Here is a 25402-nt window from a genome sequence, read left to right on the forward strand (position 1 = left end):
ATAGATGTATACAGACCCAGACGTATGCACCCAGTGCTATTCCAGAATAAGTTGAAGAGAGGTTGCTGTAGGCATTCTGTATCTACAGTCTTGTGTAGGTCAGATCAATCTATCACACATTTTAAATACTCTTTCTTGAGCATGGAACATTGCACATAAATACCACATGAAGGAAAATACTCAGGAAATGGAAGGAACATGGAACACTTCTCAGGATAATGCCATTGTCTTAAAAATGATAATGGTTTCAAAGTCATTTTAAATAGTTAAGAAATCTCCTCTCTAGCCACATTAAACAGTAGAAGCAAGTAGGATACAGGCACTGTTGTAGTTCAGTGAGATACTCTGACATTACTATTTTTTTGTGATAGTCCTATTAACAAGATGACTTGTTAATTAAATTGGATTACTGAGAATATACAAGTTTCTTTTGAGAAAGAACTAAAGTTACTGAATCTTCTTTCATGGTCTGAGTAATAATAACGCCTTGGTAAAACTTCATCTCTTGAAAAAAATTATACTAGAGATTCTACTATTTCTTAAGAAAATTAAACTGTCCATTGGCTCAATCTGATGGGCAGGCAGTTGAGTGAAGTCTCAGCTCAAAATGACAAATGATACCGACTATAGACTCAGTAAAACAAGTGTGATAACGTGAAACTAAAGGAAAATGTACCTTGCAACAAACCAGCAGTATTTGTGACTGTCTGTGGTATATTACTGATCCTGGAATAACAGCCTGTCCTGTTAATTTTGGATCTAAAGACAGGGGAGGGGAAAAGAGGGATATGAGAGAGAGAATAAATAATTATGCAACTTCACGATGCTTCTTAAAAATCAAAAAACATTCTGCAAGACAGTACTAATATCGGAGGGTACACATCTGCTGATGCCCTGACTTTGTAATCTAAAACTTACAATAGAGCTGTGGTGCTCTGTGTGTATCTTGAACCCAAAGGGAAGCTTTCCATACACACAAGAAGCTATGAGTCCTTTACCCAGTGTCCCAGAGATCAACCTAAAATGTTGAATCTAGAAGTTTTGACCATTTGGGGGAAATAACTAGCTACCAGTGGAGAGACATACAGGAGACTTAGGATCTAAGCTGGCCCTTCCATCCATGACTAAACAAGTCCCAATTCCCAGATTTCTGGGGAACTCTCTGCCTTTGTGGCTCACATTCCTTCAGTCCACCAGGATGGGAGGGCACTGATGGGCCTCTGAATGGACCAGGGTCATGAAATGCTACACCCTGGCCTAAGATTCTCGCTGGGGTGCCCAGAGATTTTCATTATGATATTCACCAGAATGAAATCAACCTAGGAACTCTGCATTCCCTGAAAACCTTAATATAGGGAATCACAGAGCTTAAAAAGGGATAGTAACACTGATCTGCCTACTTCTCAGGTTCTTATGATGATCAGAAGAGAAAATACACGTGAATGGACACTGTAAAGAATAAGACTATAAATGAATGTAAAGTATTATCATTATTGAACTGAAACAAGCTAAAAGAATCCTTATTTTTAGTAAATGGGACCTACGGTAAAACAGACACATTTTCAAATAGACTATACTGAAAACATTTTCCATGTCAGCTATTCAAAAATAAGTACCAGTGAGGACTGAACTATTAACTTCTACCACATCCAGGAGTTTAATGGTACTTTTCATCCAGAGTGTCTGCAACGGAATCTGCAAACAAAATGAAAGAAGGATGATAAATAAATACACTCAACCCTGAAACCCTTTTCAACTACTATTTTGTGTTAATCCGGTCTGACTTCTCTCCCAATTACAGAGGAATTGGGAACTCAGTCTCTAAACCTTACAGAATAGAACATAACATGACCCTCTACATCAGTCTCCAGGATTCATTAGATCTTAAAATTAAACACTATTTTAAAATCAATGTTTATATCTTCATTAATACTTCTAGTTAAAAATCATGCTCATTTTAAAAAATGCAAGCATTACAACAACTATATTAAAAAAAAATTAGAATGTGAAAGTATTCTGTACTCCCATCCCCAGAGGTAACCACTGCTAATAGTTCAATGTGTATATCCTTGTATTTCTCCTACAAATATAATTATCACAAAAATCTAGAACATACTGTTTGACAAGGAACTTTTTTTACTTAACCATAAACTGTGGACAAATTTTCATCAGTACACGCTTATCTATTTCACTCTTTAATCTGCTGCACAGTATTCCATTTTATAAAATGTACCATAATTTATGCAACAAATGCCTTTATGATGGATATTTCATAACACATTACAAAATTATGAAAAATTTTAAATGTGATAACAAATAGCCTGATAGATATATCTTTGAGGACTTTTATATTTCTGGAGAATAGTTGTTTTTTAAGTGGACCACCAGGGTTAAAGAGTATCAACATTTTACTGTTAAACTGCCTTGATAAGAGAAGAAAAATGACAGTCTATTGCTGTTTATTATGAGTGAGGCTGAGGAGCAGTCCATATCTACCTGCACATTTTATTTATTTCTTAGGCCTATTTATGCCCTTTGCCCATTAAAAAAAAAACAACAACAACAAAATCTGAGTTATTCATCTCTTTCTTATTAATTTGTGAAAGGCTTTTATATTTTTAGGAAATTAGCCCTTTAGTTCTCAGATGTATTATGAATATTTTTCTAGTTTGTTGACTTTAAATATTGGGTAATTTTTTTCCATGCATAATTTTTTAATTTTATGGAGTAATATTTATCACTCTTTTCTCTCATGACTTCATTGGTTCATGTCATGCTTAAAAAGGCCTATCCACGTTTATCAAATATTATAAAATTATTCAACTGTTCTTTTTCCCAGTTCTTTGTGGTTTCATCTTTTGAAAACACTTAAATCCTTGATCCATCTAGATTTTATTTTGATTTGAAAAGGTGAGACTTGAGGGTTCCCCCTTTTAAAGGCTGACCAGCTGTCCCAACACTATTTATTGAATAATCCATCTCACCCTTCCCCTCAGTGTGAAATGCTACCTTTATTACATTTTGATTTAAATAGGCTAACAGAAATTAATACACACCAGGAAATAAGTTCTCTCAAATTTCTGAAGTAAAGAAACAGATTTTCAGACTGCAGTTCACTCCTCTATTTCATAGACGAGGACAGTGAGGCCCAGAGAAATGCAGCTGTTTTCCCAAGGTGACACAGCTAGTTAGTGGCAGAGCCAAGGATCAGAAGCTATGCTTTCTCATTCTCAGCTCAGTGCTCTTTTGATGACATTCTCTAAAGAGGACATTTTACTTTCAGAACAGTTAGGTTATTTCAAAGATGTGAACGATTAATCAGAGAATTAAAGAAATCAGAATTAAGTAAATTTGAAGAAAAGTATTCACAACCTTATATATGTCATACTTTGGTAAAATATCCTCTTCTATAATTTGCTTGTTTTTCTTTCATCTGCTTCTAATAAAAGTTATGAAATGACTTTCATCTGTGCAACTTTTTTCTTTCAAAGAACTCAAAATACTTCTGAAACATAATTACTGTTTGAAAAATGTTTATATTTACTGAGAACTATAAATATGATAGGTATAGAATCAGAATATCCCCTTCTTGTTCTTGAGGTAAAGCTCATCTTCACCTTATCATCAGAGCACTGAAGAAAGGAAAGTGATGGTAAGAAAACAGTCATTTCTGTGCCCACTGTCATTACTGTCAAAATCATATGTTGGCGTGGATTTAAATTCACAGTTTATCTCCTTTGATCTTGACAGTTGTGGACCAGGTCATTAACCCCATTTTAGAGATAGAAAAGCGGAAGTTCAGGGAAGATAAGGATCTTGCTCTTGGTTAATACATGCCAACTCTAGGAATCAAATTTCACCTTCTGGCTCCAAGATAGGAACTCCTTCTGTTGTAGCACAAGAATTTCTCAGTGGAGAGGAAAGGTGAATTGCAGAAGATCAGAATTATTATGCAGTGTTTAACTTTTTGGGGAACTGTCAAACTGTTTTCTAAAGCAGCTGCCCCATTTTACATTTCTACCAACAATGAATGAGGGTTCCAAATTTCTCCATATCCCTGTCAACACTTGTTATTGTCTGTTTTTAAAAATTACAGTAATCCTAGTGACTGTGAAGTGGTATCTCAGTATAGTTTTGATTTGCATTTCCCTAATGACAAATGAAATTATCTTTCCATATGCGTAGTGGCCATTTATATATTTTCTTAGGATAAATGTCTATGTAGATCCTTTGCTGATTTTCTAATCATGTTATTTATCTTTTTGCTATAAAAGTTCTTTATATACTCTGGATACTAGACCCTCATCAGATATATGATTTGCAAATATCTTCATTTATTATGTAGGTTGTCTTTTCATTTTCTTGTTAGTGTTCTTTGAAGCCCAACGGTTTTAAATTTTGAAGTCCAACATCTCTATTTTTAGTTCGTTGCTTATGCTTCAGGCATTACATCTAAGAACCACTGCCTACTTCAAGGTCATGAAGATATGCCCCTATATCTTCTTCCAAGAGTTTTCATAGTTTCAGCTCTTACATTTAGGTTTCTGATCCATTTAGAGTTCATTTTTATATGTGGTATGAGGTAGGGATCCAAATCCATTTCTTCTGATTGTGGATATCCAGGTGTCCAAGCACCATGTGGTAAAAAGATTCTTCTTTCCCCATCAAATTGCCTTGGCACCCTTATCAAAAATCAAGTGACCATAAATGTATGGGTTTATTTCTGGACTCTGAATTCTATCCCACTGAGCTTTGTGTCTTTGTCAGTATCACACTGCCTTGATTACAGGAACTGTGCGTCCTGATTTCATAGGAACTTTGAAATTGGAACTTCGCTCTTCTTTTTCAAGATTTTCTGTCTATTCTGGGCCTCTTGGGATTCCATATGAATTTTAGGATAAGCCTGTCAATTTCTGCAAAGAAGTCAACTAGGAATTTTATAGGAATGGTGTTCAGTCTGTAGATCAATTTGGGGAATAGTGCCATCTTAACAATATTAAGTCTTCTAATCCATAAACACAGAGGCCCTTCCATTTACTTAGGTCTTCTTTACTGTTTATTAGCCCTATTAGTTTTGGGGGGTGGAATTATTTATAATTTTCTGTATATAAGATTACACCATCTGCAAATATAGTTTTACATTGTTCCTTTTTTCTTGCCTAATCACCCCGGCTATAACCTCCAGTACAATGTTGAATAGAAGTGGTGAGAGTGGACATCTTGGTCTTGTTCCTGATCTTAGAGGGAACACTTTCACTCTTTCGCCATCAAATATGATGTTAGATTTGGATTTTTTTGTAGATATTCTTCATCAGGTTGAGGAAGTTCCCATCTATTCTTAGTTTGTTGAACATTTTTATCATGAAAAGGTACTGGATTTTTCAAATGCTGTTTCTGCACCTACTGAGATAATTATGTGGCTTTTGTCCTTTATTCTATTAATATGGTATATTACGTGGATTGATTTTTGTATGTTGAACCAGCCTTACATTCCTGGGCTACATCCCACTTGGTCATAGTGTATAATCCTTTTCTACATGTTGTTTGATTCACTTTGCTAATTCTGTTAAGGATTTTTGCCTCTATATTAATAAGGGCTATTGATTTGTAGTTTTCTTTTCTTGTAAGATCTTTATCTGGTTTAGCTTACTTGACTTTTGTACTAGCTGCTCCCTCTGCCTGGAATGGTCTTTTCCTGACCTTGGCATGACTTGCTCCTTATTGTCTTTCCGACCTCAGCTTAAATGTCAGTTCAAAGTGGCCGTCCCCATTTAGATATTCAGGCTAAAATAGCCACCAGTTAATCTATCACGTTATTTTAATTTTCATCAAAGAGCTTATCACACCTTCTGATATTTTTCTTATTTATTTATTTGTTTCCGTCTTCTCACATCACCTCTAATACCTAGAACAATGCCTGACATATAATAGGCTTTCAATAAATATTTTGTTTAATGAATGAATAAGAGCAGATATCAGTTAATGAGTACCTACTCAGATACTGTACTAGATGCTTTATATACATTATATCATTCTAATTTTCAAATGAACTAACTAAAGCTCAGAGATTAAATAACCTTCTCAAGTCTACAAAGCTAGGAAGTAGCAGAGAGAAGATGGAACCCTGCTCCGTCTGGCTCTAAAGTCAATGTTCCTTGCCCTATGCCGTTCTCTTACAGTGGGCAAAGTACAGGGTTTGACGTCAGGCAGATCTGGTTCAAAACCTGACTCTCACTAACTAGCAATGTGACCTTGAGCAACATTCAACAGCCATTCACTGAGTATCTTCTTTAAGCCTCAATTTCATCAACTTAAAATGGGATAATACCCATAACAGGAGGCTGTAATCCTCACCGAAGAACCTGGCATGCTACAGATATTCAATGGCAGTTCTCCATTTTAACCTACAGAGGAGGTCCATTAAAAACGCCACACTTGGTAGACTCAGAGTTCCAACAACATAAGATGCTATCAAAATGAAGCGGAAAAAAACCCAATAAATTTGTCAAAGAACTGAGAATTTAATTCAGATATTTTAACAAGTTATTACAACTAGATTTTATATGCCATATGTAAAAATCAAGGATTTAAGAATTCAGTTGTAAAAAATGGGCCAAAGGCAGAAAGACATACTAGTAAAAACATTGGACTAGGAGTTAGAAGATTTAGGTTCATTATTCAGAGACTGGGCACCCGAAGTTAGTCACTTCATTTTCATTCTCCTCATCTATGAAACAGGATAATAAAATTTGGCTGTGGGAGATGGCAAAATATCTATTTTAAAGTACTTTGTGAATTCTAAGGCCCCTATGAAAACTTGAAGTTTAAAGAATATTTAAAAAATGAATGTCATATATTCAAAAGAATTGAAACAGGGACTCAAACAGATATGTGTACACCCAAGTTCATGAAGCATTATTCACATTAGCTAAAAGGCAGAAACAACCCAAATGTCCATCGATAGACAAATGCATAAACAAAATGTGCTATATACATACAATGGAATATTATTCAGACTAAAAAAGGAATGACATTCTGATACATGGTACAACATGAATGAAACTTGAAAACATTATGCTAGGTGAGATAAGCCAGACACAGAAGGATAAATATTGTATGATTCCACTTATATGAGGTACCTATAAAAGGCAGATTCATAGAGACAGGAAGTAGAATAGTGATTACCAGGGACTGTGGGGCGGGGGGAATGAGGAGTTGTTATTTAATGGGTATAGAGTTTCAGTTTGAGATGATGAAAAAGTTCTGGAAATGGATACTGGTGATGGTTGCATAACAATGTAAATGTACTTAATGCCACTGAAGTATACACTTAAAAATGGCTTAAATGGTAAATTTTATGTTATATATATTTTATCCCAATAAAAAAATAGTTTCTTTTTTTAACATCTGTATTGGAGTATAATTGCTTTACAGTGTTGTGTTAGTTTCTGCTGCATAACAAAATGAATCAGCTATATGCATATGTATATCCCCATATCACCTCCCTGTTGCATCTCCCTCCCACCCTCCTTATCCCACCCCTCCTAGTGGTCGCAAAGCACAGAGCAGATCTCCCTGTGCCATGAAGCTGCTTCCCACTAGCTATCTATTTTACATTTGGTGTTGTATATATGTCAATGCTACTCTCTCACTTCGTCCCAGCTTACCCGTCCCCCTCCCCTTGTCCTCAAGTCCATTCTCTACTGTGTCTTTATTCCTGTCCTGCCCCTAGGTTCAAAAGAACCAAAAAATAGTTATTTAAAAATAAATGAACTTCAGGATCCTTTGGTTTTGTTTATGAGCTTTATTCCTAAATTAAAATATTTCAAAAGTAAATTACACACACACACACACACACACATTCACACACACAATTAGGTAAAACTGCAATTTGACTTCCAACTTACTATATTTCCAATGGCACGATGAAGTCTGAATATTTGCTCTGAAGTTTGTTCCTCCCATTTTATACAGCTGGTAGCAGCAGAAATCTTAGGGGCTATAAGATAAAGCCAATAGCAAGAATGAATATCAGATCAGTGACCATAAATTGGTAATTACTGATACTGAATGACAGATACAAGAGAACTCATTATATTATTTTCTCAACTTTTGTATGTTTTAAATTTTCGATAATATAAGATATACACATACATACATAGTAAATAAAAGTACTAGAAGAAAACATGGGTAAATTTCTTTATAACCTAGGAATAGAAAAAGTTCTTCTATGACTCAAAATCCAGAAGCAATTAAAGAATGATAAATGTGACTACAAAAAAATTAAACTTTTGTAAGACAAAAAGAAATGTCATAAATCAAGCCAAAAAACAAATGACAAACAAGTTATTTGCAACTTATATCACAGTACTTTGTATCTGTTTATATATATTCCATGAAAGATATATCTATAATAAATATAAATATTTATATGTAATTACTATATATATATGTGTTATATATATCTATATTATATTTAGGAGTACTTTGTATCTATTATATAGGTTTATTTATATCTATTACACAAAGTACTCCTAAAAACTGAGACAAAAAAGACCAAAAACCAGATAGAAAAATGGGCAAAAGATATAACAGACCCTTCTCAGAAAAAAAGAAATGCAAATAGTCCTTAAACATATGAAAAGCTCTTCAGGGCTTTCCTGGTGGCGCAGTGGTTGAGAGTCCGCCTGCCGATGCAGGGGACACGGGTTCGAGCCCCAGTCTGGGAAGATCCCACATGCCGCGGAGTGGCTGGGCCTGTGAGCCATGGCTGCTGAGCCTGTGCGTCCGCAGCCTGTGCTCCTCAACGGGAGAGGCCACAACAGTGAGAGGCCCGCGTGCCGCAAAAAGAAATAAAAATAATAATAATTAGTTGTAAAGAGGAGAATGCAACCCTGAAAATTAAAAACAAACTGAAACAAAGGAACTTAACTATATATCAAACTAGATAACAAAACCACATGGAAAAAATAATTATCTCCAGTAAGTTTTGAACACAGTACTCTGACTATATACCCTTCGTAGAATATATTTTAAAAAACTGCAGGAAAAAAAAAACTGCAGAAAAATCTTAACTCTCACTTAGTAGTTACACTTTCTGTAGTGATATTGGTGTTGTAATCTTGAAATTATTTTATGCACAGCAAATAAAAAACAGGTCAGCATTGATTTAAAAAAGATTTTCTGTGTAAGAGAAAATACCAGAAAAACGCTGTACTTTAAAATTTGAATCAGAAACAATATGAGCTCAAATATATTTTTTTAAAGGCTTTACTGAATTTGTTACAATACTGCTTCTGTTTTATGTTTTGTTTTTTTGGCCCTGAGGCATGTGAGATCCCCCAACCAGGGATTGAACCTGCACCCCCTGCATTGGAACGTGAAGTCTTAACCACTGGACAGCCAGGGAAGTCCCTGAACTCAAACATTTTTAAAAAATATAATGCCTACCCTTCACCACTAACACTTCATTTTGGAACACATCATTGTATTAGACGGTTTCTAAATACTATCCCCCAACTAAAATAAACAAGGGAGAGGTGGCTGATTCCAACATGGGACAGAATTTACAAGGTGAGCCTGGGACATTTTGCGATAGAAACAAGGAAGCGCTCAAAAACTAGCTGGGGGTGGAGGGATATCAAAAGGATTCAGGAGCCAACTTTAAGAGGCTACCTCTAGCTAAATTTGGGACAACTTGAGCAGCACAAAGCATTATGAATGTAATTAACTATAAAACACAGTAAATAAAAATCCACAAGTCAAATGACTAAAAAAACTCACTCGCCACCATAATTGAAGGTGACTGTGGCACCAACTCCCTATTTAAAAAATTGATAATTAGAGAAAGAATTAAGCATTTATCCTGCCATTTTAGGATGAATTAAAATTCATCCACAATTAATAAGGAAAAGCTCTTCTTTACAGAACAATGCCAACTATTAAATATAAAAGGAATTGGAAAATCACCATTTTGATTTTCATTGAAATAATTCATTCAGGGAAGGAGCATCAATCCATGCTAAAATTGTTACGTGAAAGGCTAGTGGGGAACCGGATATTTGCATGGTGCCAAAGTATTACCGCAGGGATTACCTGCCATTTGCAAAGGGAGAAACATATCTTTAAACTGGAAAGATCTGGTGGTCACCACCTCCACCAAGTGATCAAATTTAGCTTCACTAGCCTTGATGCAACCTGGTATTATGGCTTACTGATATGACTCCCTAAGACTGTAGGGGACGGAGGCGGGGGCTTCTCCGAGTAGATCCTTTAAACAGTTTTAACTTTTGAGTCATGTAAATGTCTTACATAGTCAAGGAAAAAAATTACATCATAAATAAAAATAAAAAGCAACCCTTAAGGTTAAAAAACAAACTGAAACAAATATCACTGGAACGCAATATCATCTATGAAATACTCTTTCCACAAACTTTAAGCCCGAATCTCATCAAGCCTTTAGAACTTCCGATTTACAGGAACTTTAAGGGCTAGAAAAACACATTAAACAACACTGGAAGGAAAGAGACAATTGGCCTGGTCTCTTCAAAAAGTTAATGACATGGAGGAAAAAAATAGTGGAGGAATTACTCTAATGAGACTAAAGAGACATACGACTAATTATAATTGGATCCTAGTTTGAAAAAATATACAGCTATAAAATATGTTTTTAGAGTGTCAGGAAAATTTAAATATGAACTGGCTATTCGATGCTATTAGGGAACTGTTCATTTTTCCTAGGAGATGCATGTTGAAATATTTAGGGATGAAAGGTCATGATGCATACTTCCAAATGGTATAGCAAAAATTAAAATATATATGCTACATAAACACATATATAAAGAAAATATGGCCAAACATTAATAATTGTTGACTCTGGGTTAAAAAGGTATTCACTCTCTTTCAACTTACCTTTGTGTTTGGTACTTTTCAATATAAAGAATAGAGAAAATTGTTCTAATCTTTCATAAGGCTAAATGTGAAGAGGGAGAGAGACCCCTTACCAATCATTCTCTGGAAAAGGACATGCAAGTGGACATTCAATCTTTAGTCAAAATTAAGGGAAACTTGCAAGTGAGGAAGCCACAGTGTTCAGATGCCATCACAACAAACAAAACCTTAGGAAACATGTAAGAGTCTCTGCCGTCTGCACTTACCATGTGTCACCCCCTCGGCTGGCTGCTGCCTTCCATTGTTCAAACTTTCAGGCAAAGTTTTCAAAACTGAAATAAGCTTAAAAAAAAAGAGAGTAATATATTCAGGATGAAAAGAACGAAAGCAGAAATACATTACAATTCAGTACCATGAAATTACAGCTTTAAGAGCTGTGTGGCAGGGTAAAGCAGTAAATTGGCTTAAGCTGTGAGGATCCATCTACTTGGTGGAGTTTCAGTGGAGATGTTGCTCTCTGTAGAGTACAGGTCATTGATTTCCTTCCAGAGAATGCTGAGCCTCGACTGGCTATCAGAACAGCCGGTGCTCAGCCATCCACACTCTCACTCTCACTCTGAAGGAAGGCAGTGGGGACTTCGTACTCTGGAGTCACATAGTTCTGGGTTCAAATCCCAGTTCTACCACCTGCTAGCTGTGTCACTGTGGAAAAGTTATTTTACTTGTTTGTGGCCTTCAATGTCATTATCTATAAAACAGGTGAAAGCAATAGCTACCTCAAAGGTTTCTTGAGAAGGTAAAAAAAAAAATAAGTCTATGAAAGTATCTAAAACAGTCTTGGCACACAAGCCAGTGCTCAATAAACGACAGACACTATAATAACAGCATTTCCGAGGTGAGTGCCTAGAATGGGAAGCATCATCTATACAGCGGGGGGTGGGGTGGAGGGGGGTTCCTCTACAGAAGATTTAGTTCAGATGAAAATCATTAATTGGGTCATTAAGCCTTTATTCACACCCTATTGTATGCAGACTCAAAAAAAAGTCTCAGAGTTCATTCACAGCTAGGGGGTCAGCAGAATTCCAATGGTACAGATGCAAATGACTGGAACACAGGCACAGAAGTGGGAGGAAAACAGAGACTTACTTAGGAAATGATGTTAGTTCAGTTCGACAGGGGTGAATGGTACGTCTATGAGACTAAGGAGAGTGAAAATGGGAAGAATAGTCTAAAAGCCTCACCATGAAATGTAACAGACCATATAAAACCACATATTTCATTCAAAAGCTTTGATTAAGTATATACTCTGTGTAAATTCTCAAAGACTAACATAAGATCACAAAAGCCATGCTAATTTTTAGGAAGCCAGGGATAGAAACCACTTTTTAAAGAGAAGCTTAGAATCACACATCATAAAATTGTTCTTTTCATCATAACCACTTAGGAAACAAGCAGGGGGATATGGAAAACTGTACCATGTTGGCACCCAGTCTTGACAGCACTGCTTCCAAATCCTTTGTGGTGCTCTTGGGTGGTACAGGAACCGTTTCCTGTTTGAGAATTGGGCCTACATCAAACCTACCAAAAAATCAAAAGCAAATAATAACATGATTACTGACTATTTCTTAAGATCAATATGTTTGTCTACATGAATGTTTATATACCACAAGGATAGTTTTTTTGTTTGTTCAGGTGGGTTTTGTTTTGTTTTGTTTTTTTAGGCCACACAGTGCAGCTTATGGGATCTTAGTTCCCTGACCAGGGATCGAACCCGGGCCCGCTGCAGTGGAAGTGCAGAGTCCTAACCACTGGAAGGCCAGGAAATTCCCCCACAAGGATAGTTTAACCGTGGCCATGAATGTGACTATTAGCCATTGGCAAGGGAGAAATGTAAGTTTGAAAGAAGGGAGAGCAACATTAGCATGTTACTAATATCACTTTAGTCTATCAACTAGATAGTTTAAGCGCATTAACTTTTCACCATTCTCTGCATTTTCATCTGCTTTATTCTCAAGTACCATTTTCTGGTCATTTATGGAGTCAATACTTGAGCTTAACAAAATTAAATTCTAATACAGTCATTTTACTAAGCTATTAAAATTTTAAAAATTAAAATCCATAAAATTAAAAAAAAAGAAAGAAGGGAGAGCAAAATCTGGCCTATATTTAGATTTTAGGTTTATTATTTCACAAAGGAAAAGGTTGCATATCAGGGATTTAATTGCAACTACAAATAATTCTATCATTAGTAGTAAATAGTACAAAAAAAATCTCTAATTAGATAATGAAAGTACAGAGCAAAGAATATGTTTTCCAAGGAAGTACAACTAGGAATTTACAATCATTCCTTCCTGTATCTCCTTTCTCAAAGGACAAGAGTTTTGCCTGAATTATAATCAATAGTGATTATAAGTAGGTGCAAGGGTATTTGCATTCCCGTAAGTCTTATATTCAATATTTTATATCAAGCTCTGCAAATATTGGCCATCAGCTTTTATTAGAAATATATTTTGTTTTAAATACTTAACTTTGTGTTCTGTTAATTCTATTTTTAACCTATGAGCTTTAATAAAATGCTTATTATGAAAAGTTACAAACATTCCAAAAACAGAATGAACAGTCTAAGGAATCGCCATATACACATCTCCCACATTTGAGAATTACCAAAGTTTCGCCACTCTTGTTTCATCTGCCCCTCCCCTCTTTTTTTTTTTTTTGAAGTAAGTTAAAGCAAATCCCAGATATTGACTTGGTCTTGTGAACTTGTGAATTTTTCTTCTCTATGGGGACGTTAGGTGATAATAGGCAGAGGCATAATACACTCCTAAAACAATTTAAAATAATTGTTTCTTAGATTGTAGGTATAATTTTAAAAAACATTTAAGACAATTACATAACACATTGGTATACAACGTATTCTTACTTCAGGTTCCAAAAGATTTTTGACCATAGAAACCAAAGCCAGCAGAACAGAGATTCATAACTAATATACAAAAATCCATCTCTCATTTACACAACATCGTTTATAGAAATCCAGTTGTTAATAATTTATTTCAATTAACAAGTTTAAAGAGACACTGTGTAAATGCCAAAACACATGTGGTTTATGTTAGAAACCAGGAAGAAACCCAGGAGTTAGAGAAATTAGTACTCTAGTACACTCTAATTTATTACTAATTTCTAACTCCTGATTAGAAATTAGGAGTTAGAAATTAGTAATAAATTAGAGTGATTAATACCCACTCATCCACCTCCACTTCCCCCCAGTCAGACTGACATCAACATTCAACATCACAAAAAGTCTCAAGAAAATATGCTCTACCTTTTAGGTCTAATTTGCATAATCGTTACTCCAGCAACCGTGTCTCCGTGCAAGACCGTATGGATTATAGGGGCTGGACCACGCCACCTCGGGAGGCAACTGGGATGGACATTCAAGATGCCACTGAGTTAGAAAAGGCAGGAAATTAGTATGCAAGTGGGCTTTTTACCATTTAATTTACTGCTACCTAAACTAATATGCACTTTTCATCATTAAACTTGCCCAGAAATGTTGAAAAACAGTTAAATCTAGTCTCATACCAACTGAAGCAGGAGTGAAAGCTAAGTTCAACTTTCTTACCATAAGAGACCAATGAAACTCAATTAAAAAAAGAGCAGGAACAACTATTCATTGTTCTGAAGATGTTCCAGCTTCGCAATTCGAGACATAGCTCGCAATGTCTGGGAGTTTTTAAAGACAAAAAATGTGTCTTTTACTATATGAGAAAAACCACTGAAATCCAATCGTGCATCTCATGGACGATGTGAATTATAGGTATAGCTTAGTTACATAATTACCCTCACTTCACTTAGTTTGTATATAGAGTTCCTAAAACAAGCTTCTTAAATCCCCATCTAATGATTTATTCACCTTTGCTGTTTATCCCTATACCTTTTACCCATTAATGAGCAATTTTAATAATTTACTCATCTGTCATTAGTTTAATGTCTCCATCAGCATGAGTATACACTTGACAGTGCCTATGTGTATACATATATTCTAAATTCCACTGTTCAGCCCAGTCTCATTCCTCCAACAAATATTTACTGAGCACAATCCATGTTCTGGCACTAAGTGCTGGGGATATAAGCAACAGTGAACCACACAGAAAAAAAAAAAAATTCTGCCCTCACAGGCCAATATAAGGACCTGACTTGTATTCTGAGCAAGATGGAAAACCACCAGAGAATTTTGAGCAGAGTGACATGATCTGACTTATGTTTTAAAAGGATCACTTTGGTGTTGGGTGGTAAAAGACTGAGAGGGCCAAAGACAAAAGTGGAGACCACTTAGGAGGCTACTGCAGTATGACAGCCAAGAGTGGTGGCAGAGGAAGTGATGAGAATCAGACATTCCAGAGAGATTTCAAAGGCACAGCCAATAGGATTTCCTAGATTGGATGCGTGGTGTGAGATAAGGAATTAAGAATAATGCCAAGGCTTTGGGTCCGAGCAACTTAAAGGCTGGAGTTACCATGTACTGAGATGAAGATTATGGGAAGGAGCAGGTTTTGGGGTGAAAGTTCAGGAATGTTGTTTTGGACATCTTACATGTAAGGTGCCTATCAGACATCCAAGCAGAGCTGCGGAGGAGGCAGGGGGTATCAGGGGCCTGGAGTTCAGGGAGAGAGAACTGGAGGGACACATCTGGCAGTTATTAGCATACATATGGAATTTAAATGAGGGTGGGTGAGAGCCCATAGATAGTGATAAAGAGTATCACACATTTTAACAATTCATGCCACTAATAAAACCTTTTATTTTAAGAGAAAATACTAAAGAAAGCAGAATTAAGTTCAAGTTAATGCACTTTATAGATACCAGATCCATATATAAAGACCGAGGTCTCTACACTGTTTTTCCTTACAAATAAAACTTACTAGGGAAATTTAAGAATAAGAGCCTCACTCAAAAGCCGGCCAAATGAAGCTACCACTCCAACATCATATTCTCCAGATCCCACATCTGGCCACTCATACACTGGAAGCTGAGATTGGATAGCATATTGCTTCACCGGCAGTCTTTTTGGTGATGGGGAGGGAACTGTGACCACCTCCAAGTTTTCAATTAACTCTTCCCCTTTGTTTTCCCTAAAATGGAAAGATTAGAAGAAAATGTGACAGTGTTAAGAAAATGTCGGAAAGCTAAACTACTTCACACATTTCTAAGGCATTTTTATGATTAAATTAAGAAAGCATTTAAGGGTAAATGATTAAAACTAGTGCAACTGAGAGACTAAAGTTTTATTTTTATTTAATTTTAATTGTTTTAAATTTAAAGAGCCACAAGTGGCTACTGGCTACTGTTTGGACTGTTATGGTTGTAGAAATTTCCTGTGCATGCAGAAACATATACAGTACAGACATTTTACACAATTGTAATATTATATATACTCTCCTGCATTTTGTTTTTTTCTCTTAACACTATGTATGCTATTATGTGAGTCTTTTTAAAAAATGGGTTAAATATACATTTGTTTGTATATGCATCAAACATTTCTAGAACAGGAAACTGAAAACAGTGGCTATCTTTGAAGAGAACTGGGGACTGGGAGAAAGAGATGGAAGGAACTGACTTTCCATTTTATATCTTTTGAATTTTTTACTATAACGACGTTATTCAAACAATACTTAAAAAAATATATATATACATATATATGTGTGTGTGTATATATATATATATATATATATATACACACACACACACACACACACACACACACCATGGGCATCATTCCATGACATTATATGTAGCACTACCTCATTTTTTTAACCTGCTGCAAAGTATTCCAGTGCCTGGGGCTGTTTATTTATTTATTTAGCAGGTACTGCATCATGCAGGTACATCATCATAAATGTTGAGGATTTATGAGAAAAGGAATAGACAGGAGGGCCCAAAAGAAAAAGTGCAGAAGTACTGGAGCTGCCAAGTGAAGCATCAGCAGAAGCGTCAGGATACATGCAGTGAGAGATGCAGGAGGCCATACACGGAAAGTAGCATGTAGAGAGTGTATTACGGAGGTGTGCAAAGGGAACATGTGTGAAGGAAGTGTTTCAGGGTGTGTTACAGAGGGGAGTGTGTGAAGGGGGAAATACAAGGGGATTCATGAATGAGTCAACATCAGGGTCTGCTGGGAAGTATTTGTAGAGAAGACTTGATGGAGGGAGATGACAGAAATGAGTGTGAGGGTGCATCAGGAAAAAACGGAGTGGGGAAATAAAAAATGGAGGCTGGGGAAAGGAGACAGAGCAGGATATATGGGCATAGCCACCACATACCATGGACTTTCAGGACAGGCTGGATCTCAATTATTTTTGTCCAGGAAACACAATTTGTTAAATTTTAGAAATACTAAATGTATACCTAAGAGTTCTGATTTATAAATTTATTCATAGGAAAACAGTTCGTTTTTGTACTATGTCTTCATTTCAGTCTCAGAAAACTGGATCCGGTTGTATACAGGGAGGCGATGGGGAGCGAAGGCGTGAGGCAAGCATGTGCAGAGGGATGGATGCCTGTGCCTGGGAAGAAGCCCAAAGGATTAGATGATACAAATCAGGTGAGTAGGAAGAAGTGGAAAGGGGAGGTCTTTGAAGTCAGAGCCCGTTTTAGTACCAACCTGCTCAGCTGATGACCCTGGGCAATCTCTTAACCTCTCTGGGCTACGGTTTACATGCTAAACGGGCAGGGAGGTGGTGGGACTGGACGGAGATGATGCAGGTAAAGCAACGAGCGCGGCCTTGGCACCGCGGGGCGCCCGATGGCGCTCAGAGCGCGGAAGGAGTCGGGCGTGTAGACCGGACAGGACCAGGCGGGCGCCCAAGGGCTGACCGAGCACCTTCCGGGAGCCCGGAGACGCCGAGATCTGGGCCCACACCCCTCCGGCGCAGCTGCTTTCCCCGACTAGGAGTCCAAACCCTCGAGGCCGGCCGCAGTGGCTCCACAGCCGCGTCCTCGACCCCCGGGCCTCCCAATTCCTGGCCCCGGTACCTGGCGGCCTGCAGCGCCCGCAGCGTTTCGCGGGCGAACTGGTCAGTGCCGAAAAAGAGCACCCGCCAAGGCGGCTTCTCGCGGACTCGAGCGCCCCGGCCGTCCTCCCCGCCAGAGGATCCGCTCAGGCCGAGCAGGGTTCGCCACTGAGGGCTCGGCCTCCTGCCCGCGCCGCGGCCGCCGCTGCTGCCGCCGCCGCCTGGCAGGGGCCCCCAGCAGCAGCGTACCAGAACCCTCATTGCCTCCGCGGGCGGCCGACCCTGCGCACGCGCGTTGTGGTGGGCGGAGCAGGAGCTAGGCAGGAGGGGCGGGGCCGGGGAGGAAACCCGATGGGCGAGGTCTTTCAGCGACTGGGGCGGGGCTTGCCTGATTGCAGGCGCGGCAGATGAAGGAATTTGCCGGTTCAAGTGTCCCCGTGACTTTTGTTGCATTTGTTTGCACGATTTAGCCAATCTCCCCAAACAACTCTTTTGGAACAAATCATATGAGTTTTCAGACGACGAAATCTCATTTATTTATTTATTTCTGTATCATTTTCTCAGCCATTATAACTAATATTTACTAGAAGCCATGCTTTGGCTAAGCATTTTATATATCTGTTAGTTTAGTTAATCCTCATATCAACTGTACCAGGTAGATATTATTACAACCATTTTACTGAAGAGGATCTGAGGCTCCGTGAAATTAAGGTAATTACCTATGTAGGATCCTCACAGCTAGCCCCATGTAGCTCCAAATTCTGTGATCCTAACCATTTGGCCTTCATAGCAATCCTATGTACTAGGGAAGTCAATGTCCCCTTTTTGCCCCTGAGGAAACGGAGGCTTAATTCTTGTTCGTAGTCACTCTGGTGAATCAAAGGCCTGCTCTTGCCCGTACCCCGTGGGTTCCCTCCCACACCGAGGGATATCATAGAAGAGACTCTTAAGGAAAATGGGCAGGGGAAGCTGTCCTCAGAAGACCTCTAAAGATCTTTAGTGCTTAGATTCTGTATTCCTGAGGCCTATGCAGTGGCCTTCTCCTTGAGGATGGTCACACATCCTGGCTGTTGAGTGGAGACCAGATTCTCTTCTAGTTTTACTGCCCTCCCCACCTCTCTTCCTCTCTAAATGCTATCCATTCTTCAATGCCAAGGTCAGACATCCTTCCTGAAGACTTGAGCTCTTGCTTGCATGGACTTAATGTCTTTCTCTATGTGCCCTTTTAATGCTCTGTGGGGACCTCTGCTTCTCACACAATTTGGAATTACTGAGAGAGTTGTCTAATGTATGCATAGACATTGACAAATTCACCTGTGTGTTGAATAGAAAAGAGAGAGGCAAAGAGGAAGGGAGGGAGTGTATTTCCAGTGATTCTGTTCATCTGATCATATATGAGATGAGGAGCTAACTGAGATCCCAACCTTCTATTCCTACAATCAAGTTCTCTTCTAGTATCCTCTCTTAGGGTAAGTGAAATATGATTCTAATATTTTAAAAATGGTCTTTTCCCATACAACATGATCTATAAATACAACCCAAATACTCATTTAGGTTTTCGCCTTAGACTCTGGCTGCTGTCTAAAGAGTGACTCTTCGTATTTGTCTTTATGTAATTTCTCTCCTTGAGTTAGAGAGCCTGAATTATGCTACAATTTATTTTTGGCAGCCCAAATTCTCCACAGGTAGCCCCGCCCCACAGAGCTGCCTTGAGCCACTCACAGCGCCCTCTGCCGAGCACATACCGACGGCTCAGTCTGAAGGGCCAACGCCAATCTGTTTTCTTTCCTCCATAGAGTTGGCTCCTACCGCCGACATCTAATTTTCTAGTGGGTGGTCTTTTGATTTTTAGTAAACTTATTTTTTAAAAACTGAACATGATTTTATTGTAACAGCTTAAGTTTTCCCAGGATGCTAAAATGGAAATCTTTCTGAAACTCTTGGTGGTAAATTGGGTTTGTATTGGGGGTGGGGGAGTCCATTTCCAAGCCCAGACAAATCCACGTCTGGAGCTACTATAAAGAACACAGAGAAAATGAGGACGTTAGCTCCTAACGGCAAGGAGTTTTAGGTAAGAAGTTAAGACGCCCAGAAAGCACATCCAAGAGGACTGGGCTATAATAGAACCCAGATAATGCTAATTTGGCTGGTGCTCCAGTTTCCAGAAATTTCTCTCCCCTGATGAATGGAGTATGTGTGCATTTGAATCAGTGAAATTACTCCAGTTTCTGAGTCTGGGTGACAAGAGGTTGACAGAGAGGAAGAACTGCTTGGTGGTAACCATGATGACTTTCAGCTTTGCTTTGAAACTGAAGTGATGAGACAAGCAAGTGGAGATGTTTGGTAGAAATCTAGAATGTGAGACTGGCTTCCATGACTAGGGCGGGTGAGAGAGCTGATCCTGGAGTGTGAGGAAGCAGGAAACATCCCCTCTCCCTATTCCCCATCATCCCACCCTAAACCTATGTGTGTATGATTTCTGAAGAGTCGGGAGACCTGCCACAGAGAGAGAGAGAGAGAGAGAGAGAGAGAGAGAGAGAGAGAGTGTGTGTGAGTGTGTGTGTGTGTGTGTGTGTGTGTGTGTGTGTGTGTGTAATTAGCCCGTTGGTGTTGAGAGTCAAAAAGGGGAGCAGCCGGAGCCCTGGGAAAGATGAAGCAGGGGCATGAGAGGAAAATGCTCAGAAGGACTTCCCCCATGGTCCAGTGTTTAAGACTTGCGCTTCCACTGCGGGGGGCAGGTGTTCAATGCCTGGTCGGGGAAGTGCCACATGCCGCGCGGTGAGGCCAAAAAAGGGGGGAGGGGAATTCTGGTTGGTATGTGGCTGATGCTTGAGTCCACAGAATTCCTGCATGTAACCTGGGAGGCAATGCCACATGTGACCAGGGGGAGAGTTGCCATACACAGGCATCGCGCCAATGTCAGCGGCAGGAACTGAACGGAGGGACGCAGGCCAGTGATGCCTTCTGGGATGCGGCCCCTTAGTGCGAAGTTCCATATACGGCCATCTACTGCCTGTGGTTGCATCAGAAGCCCACAAGGGGGCGCTGCGCACTAATTTCCCATCACAGCGTGGTGGACAATTACACACGCTTCAGAGCTTCTGACTCCCGTTTGTCTGTCTGACTGTGTTGTTAGGGCCCTTTGTGGTCTCAGTAGATATCACTTCCTAATTTGTCCAGCTGCTCTGTAAAGCAGCAAGGCCACCCGCTAGGGAAGGACCGGGACATGCTGGCCACCCCCATCTCTTAACACCCGCCTCAGCTCTTACAGATAATACACAAATGTTAAAGAGGCAGTTCTATGCAACAGACTCTCTCCCACCAGGGTGGCCTGGGATGCCTTTCCGTCCCAGGGAAGAGCTTAAGAGGCAGTGTGGGCCCACAGGACTGGGCGTCCTTGAGGAGAGAGACTGGAGAGGTTACATGACAGCTGAAGGATGCCGGAGACCCAGGAAGGGAAGCCAGATGTGGTATTATAGGAATGAGAAGCAGTCTAGGGATAAGAGAAAGGGTTAAGAAAGTTTCTTTTTGCTGCCCATAGTCAACCTAGTAAAGCAAGAGGAATATCAAAATAGGCTTAAAGAGATCAAATCATAAAATCTTTGGTTGTTTCTCAGCCCCTTCCGCCCAAGCAAAAGAGCTGTGCTATATTAACAAAGGCAGAGTACAATTTCTTTTTATAAACTACCTTTGCCTATCCACAAGGAAATTGACAAGATAGTAAAGCCTCTCACATTTAATGGAGCTCATAATTTGACTAGTCTAGAGGCTGGTTATCACTTACATAAATTTAGAACAAGGGTTTCAAGAACTCTTGGGAAAATAAAAGGAGGAAGAAAGAAACAAGTGTCCAAAAAGAACAATACATTTTAGTTAATAGAAGGTGTCTGGGACTTCCCTAGTGGTGCAGTGGCTAAGAATCCGCCTGCCAGTGCAGGGGACACGGGTTCGAGCCCTGGTCCGGGAAGATCCCACCTGCCACGGAGCAACTAAGCCTGTGCGCCACAACTACGGAGACCATGCACCACAACTACTGAAGCCCGTGTGCCTAGAGCCCGTGCTCTGCAACAAGAGAAGCCACTGCAATGAGAAGCCCGCTCACCACAACGAAAAGTAGCCCCCACTCGCAGCAACTAGAGAAAGCCCGCGCACAGCAACAAAGACCCAACCAGCCAAAAATGAATAAATTAATTAATTAAAAAAAAAAGTGTCTGGTTACTAAGACAACATAGGAAATGAAAGATATCCAAATAGATATTAGACTAGCCCTGAGAAATCTTTCTATATAAGACTTAAAAAAATAAATTTGTTTATTTTTTATTTATTTATTTTTGGCTGCATTGGGTCTTCGTTGCTGTGCGGGCTTTCTCTAGTTGCTGTGCACGGGCTTCTCATTGCAGTGGCTTCTCTTGTTGTGGAGCACGGGCCCAGGCGCGAGGGCTTCAGTAGTTGTGGCACACGGGCTTAGTAGTTGTGGCTAGAGGGCTCTAGAGCGCAGACTCAGTAGTTGTGGCGCACAGGCTTAGCTGCTCCGCGGCATGTGGGATCTTCCCTGACCAGGGCTCGAACCCGTGTCCCTTGCACTGCAGATTCTTAACCACTGTGACACCAGGGAAGCCTTTCATTGCTTTTTATAGCTGATTAATATTCCATTGCTTATTCAATTCATCAGTCGAGGGACATTGGGTTGTTTCTACTTGTTAATTATTATGAATAATACTGCTATGAACATTCATGTGCAAGGTTTTGTGTGGACATATGTTTTCAATTTTCTTGGGTATATGTTTTCTAGGAGTGGAATTGCCGGGTCAAATGGTAACTTCACATTCTTCTTTTAGAAGAACTGTCAAGGTGTTTTCCAAAGTGGCTGCACCATTTTATATTCCCACCAGCAGTGTATGACAGCGTGCCAGCAATCTTTCCTGATACTTCAGGGAATTAACTCATGAGTTCTGGCCTTTTGGTGTGAATTGACTTTGCCTGGCAGGCTGTACCAGAGCACTTAAATCCCAGAATTTCTGGAACTCCTTTATCTAGAAGCAGATAAATTTTTAAACATGGACAGCTGACCCAATATTTGCCTACAGAGAATTCATCATGTAGGACTGAATGAAACCAGTGACAGAATGTAGATTGCGTTGTCTTGGAATGTTTTTGGTACTTTTCTACTGTTCTATATTCTGCTAGGCATATGATTGATTAAGGGCCTTTTTATTGCATCTCTAACCTTCAGTTTAGCAGGCTTTAACTCTTCAAACTGAAAGAAACTCTCTCTCTCTTAACACGCGTAGTTAAAGGAACTATTACCCTAAATCTCCTTGATTATTAGCTTTGTGAATCCTCCCTTTAGCTGGTATTTTATTTCAGATGATCCCTCAAGATCCATGAAAGAAATAATATTGTGTACTTCAGATCATCCAGTTTTTCGAAGCCAGGGACTAAATGCCTCAGAATACCTGCCCACATTGTCATATCCTATTAGAGTCCAGAAGGTATAAAATGTCCTTCTCTGTAGCACTATCCATGATGGAGGTCAGGAAGGCCCCTGCTTTCCAGGGAGGTTATTGGCATAAGTTCAATAAGAATTGGTTCTCCTTCCCACCAAAGTATGATTGGAAAATCCAAATGAGTAACCAAGTCCAGCCAGGAGGGTCATATTTAGAGATGAATTTCTTTTTATGAGTTTTAAACCTTCCCATGGGTAGGAAACAAGGACTGCATTTTATATACGGAAATGATGCTGTAAAACCCTTCAAGGAAATGGCTTATGGAGTCACAACCTTACAGATAGTAAAGGCTGACACTTCTAGACAGGCCAGAAACATTCACAAACTTCAGGGAGCTGGAGAAGAGATGTGGAAACTGATGACCAAACCTGGTGAGGTGAATTAGATTGTGCTTGATTTCTGTCCTCAGAGCAAACACACTGATAAGTTCAGTAGAAAGCACTTCTGGTGGAAGAAATGGAAACTCAACCCTACGGCTTTGTAACATTTACAGGCAAAAGTTAACTTTCTGCTTCTAACCTTATAGGTCTAATTTCGTTCACCATTCAGCAAAGAGGCTTTGTGCATTTATAGATGCCACTCGTTGCACCCCTGAATTAAAACATGACACACAGAATAACACTTACATGATTCAGGCTCATAAACTGCATGAGATAGTTACCACCAGACTGAAATACCATACAATATTTGTTTAGAAATTCCTCCCAACCCTCCTACACTGTTGGTGGGAATGTAAGTTGGTGCAGCCACTATGGAAAACAGTACGGAGGTTCCTCAAAAAACTAAAAATACAGTTTCCATATGATCCAGCAATCCTACTCCTGGCATATATTTGGATAAAACTATAATTCAAAAAGATACATGCAGGGCTTCCCTGGTGGCGCAGTGGTTAAGAATCCTCCTGCCAATGCACGGGTTCAAGCCCTGGTCCGGGAAGATCCCACATGCCGCGGAGCAACTAAGCCCGTGAGCCACAACTACTGAGCCCATGCACCACATCTACTGAAGCCCACGCACGCTAGAGCCTGTGCTCTGCAACGAGAAGCCACCGCAATGAGAAGCCCGCGCACCACAAGGAAGAGTAACCCCCGCTCGCTGTAACTAGAGAAAGCCTGCGCACAGCAGCAAAGACCGAAGACAGCCAAAAATAATAAATAAGTAAAAATAAATAAATTTATTTAAAAAAAAAGATACATGCACCCCTATATTCATAGCAGCTCTATTCACAATAGCCAAGACGTGGAAGCAACCTAAGTGTCCATCAACAGATGAATGGATAAGGAAGATGTGGGGACTTCCCTGGTGGTGCAGTCATTAAAAATCCGCCTGCCGATGCAGGGGACACAGGTTCAATCTCTGGTCCGGGAAGATCCCACATGCTGCAGAGCAACTAAGGTCATGCACCACAATTACTGAGCCTGTGCTCTAGAGCCTGAAAACCACAACTACTGAGCCCCCGTGCCACAACTACTGAAGTCCGTGCACATAGAGCCCATGCTCCGCAACAAGAGAAGCCATCGCAATGAGAAGTCCGCGCACTGCAATAAAGAGTAGCCCCCGCTCGCCACAACTAGAGAAAGCCTGCATGCAGCAGCGAAGACCCAACACAGCCAAAAAAATAAATAAATTTTTTTAAAAAAGGGAAGATGTGGTATAAATATACAATGGAACACTACTCAGCCATGAAAAAGAACCAAATAACGCTATTTGCAGCAATATGGATGGACCTGCAGATTATCATACTAAGTAAAGTAAGTCAGAAAGACAAATACCATGATATCACTTATATGTGGAATCTAAAATATGACACAAATGAACTTATCTATGAAACAGAAACAGACTCACAGATACAGAGAACAGATTTGTGGTTACCAAAGGGGAGGGGGCTGAGGGAGGGATGGAGTGGGAGTTTGGGGTTAGCAGATGCAAACTATAATATTATATATAGAATGGGGGGAGGTTGGTTCAAGATGGCGGAGAAGAAGGATGTGCTCT

At 39.4% G+C, this 25402-nt stretch overlaps 1 protein-coding gene across 2 annotated transcripts in view; it reads right to left on the reverse strand.

The window, feature by feature from the left end:
- Positions 1-25402, reverse strand: part of MTFMT (mitochondrial methionyl-tRNA formyltransferase) — a 39376-nt gene that overhangs the window by 1031 nt on the left and 12943 nt on the right. The window contains exons 1-8 of one of the 2 annotated variants that reach the window (XM_060151824.1): positions 17923-18173; positions 15813-16022; positions 14213-14335; positions 12366-12468; positions 11157-11232; positions 7908-7999; positions 1617-1695; positions 677-759 (exon numbers count right to left, since the gene is read on the reverse strand). In XM_060151824.1, coding sequence (XP_060007807.1) covers positions 677-759; positions 1617-1695; positions 7908-7999; positions 11157-11232; positions 12366-12468; positions 14213-14335; positions 15813-16022; positions 17923-18161 — 1005 coding nt within the window. In that variant the 5' untranslated portion in view covers positions 18162-18173. Of the gene's footprint in view, positions 1-676; positions 760-1616; positions 1696-7907; positions 8000-11156; positions 11233-12365; positions 12469-14212; positions 14336-15812; positions 16023-17922; positions 18174-25402 lie in introns of those variants that run through there. The other variant, XM_060151834.1, reaches the window with a different exon arrangement.

This window comes from Lagenorhynchus albirostris, chromosome 1 (genome assembly GCF_949774975.1).
Source record: "Lagenorhynchus albirostris chromosome 1, mLagAlb1.1, whole genome shotgun sequence".
Lineage (NCBI taxonomy): Eukaryota > Metazoa > Chordata > Mammalia > Artiodactyla > Delphinidae > Lagenorhynchus > Lagenorhynchus albirostris.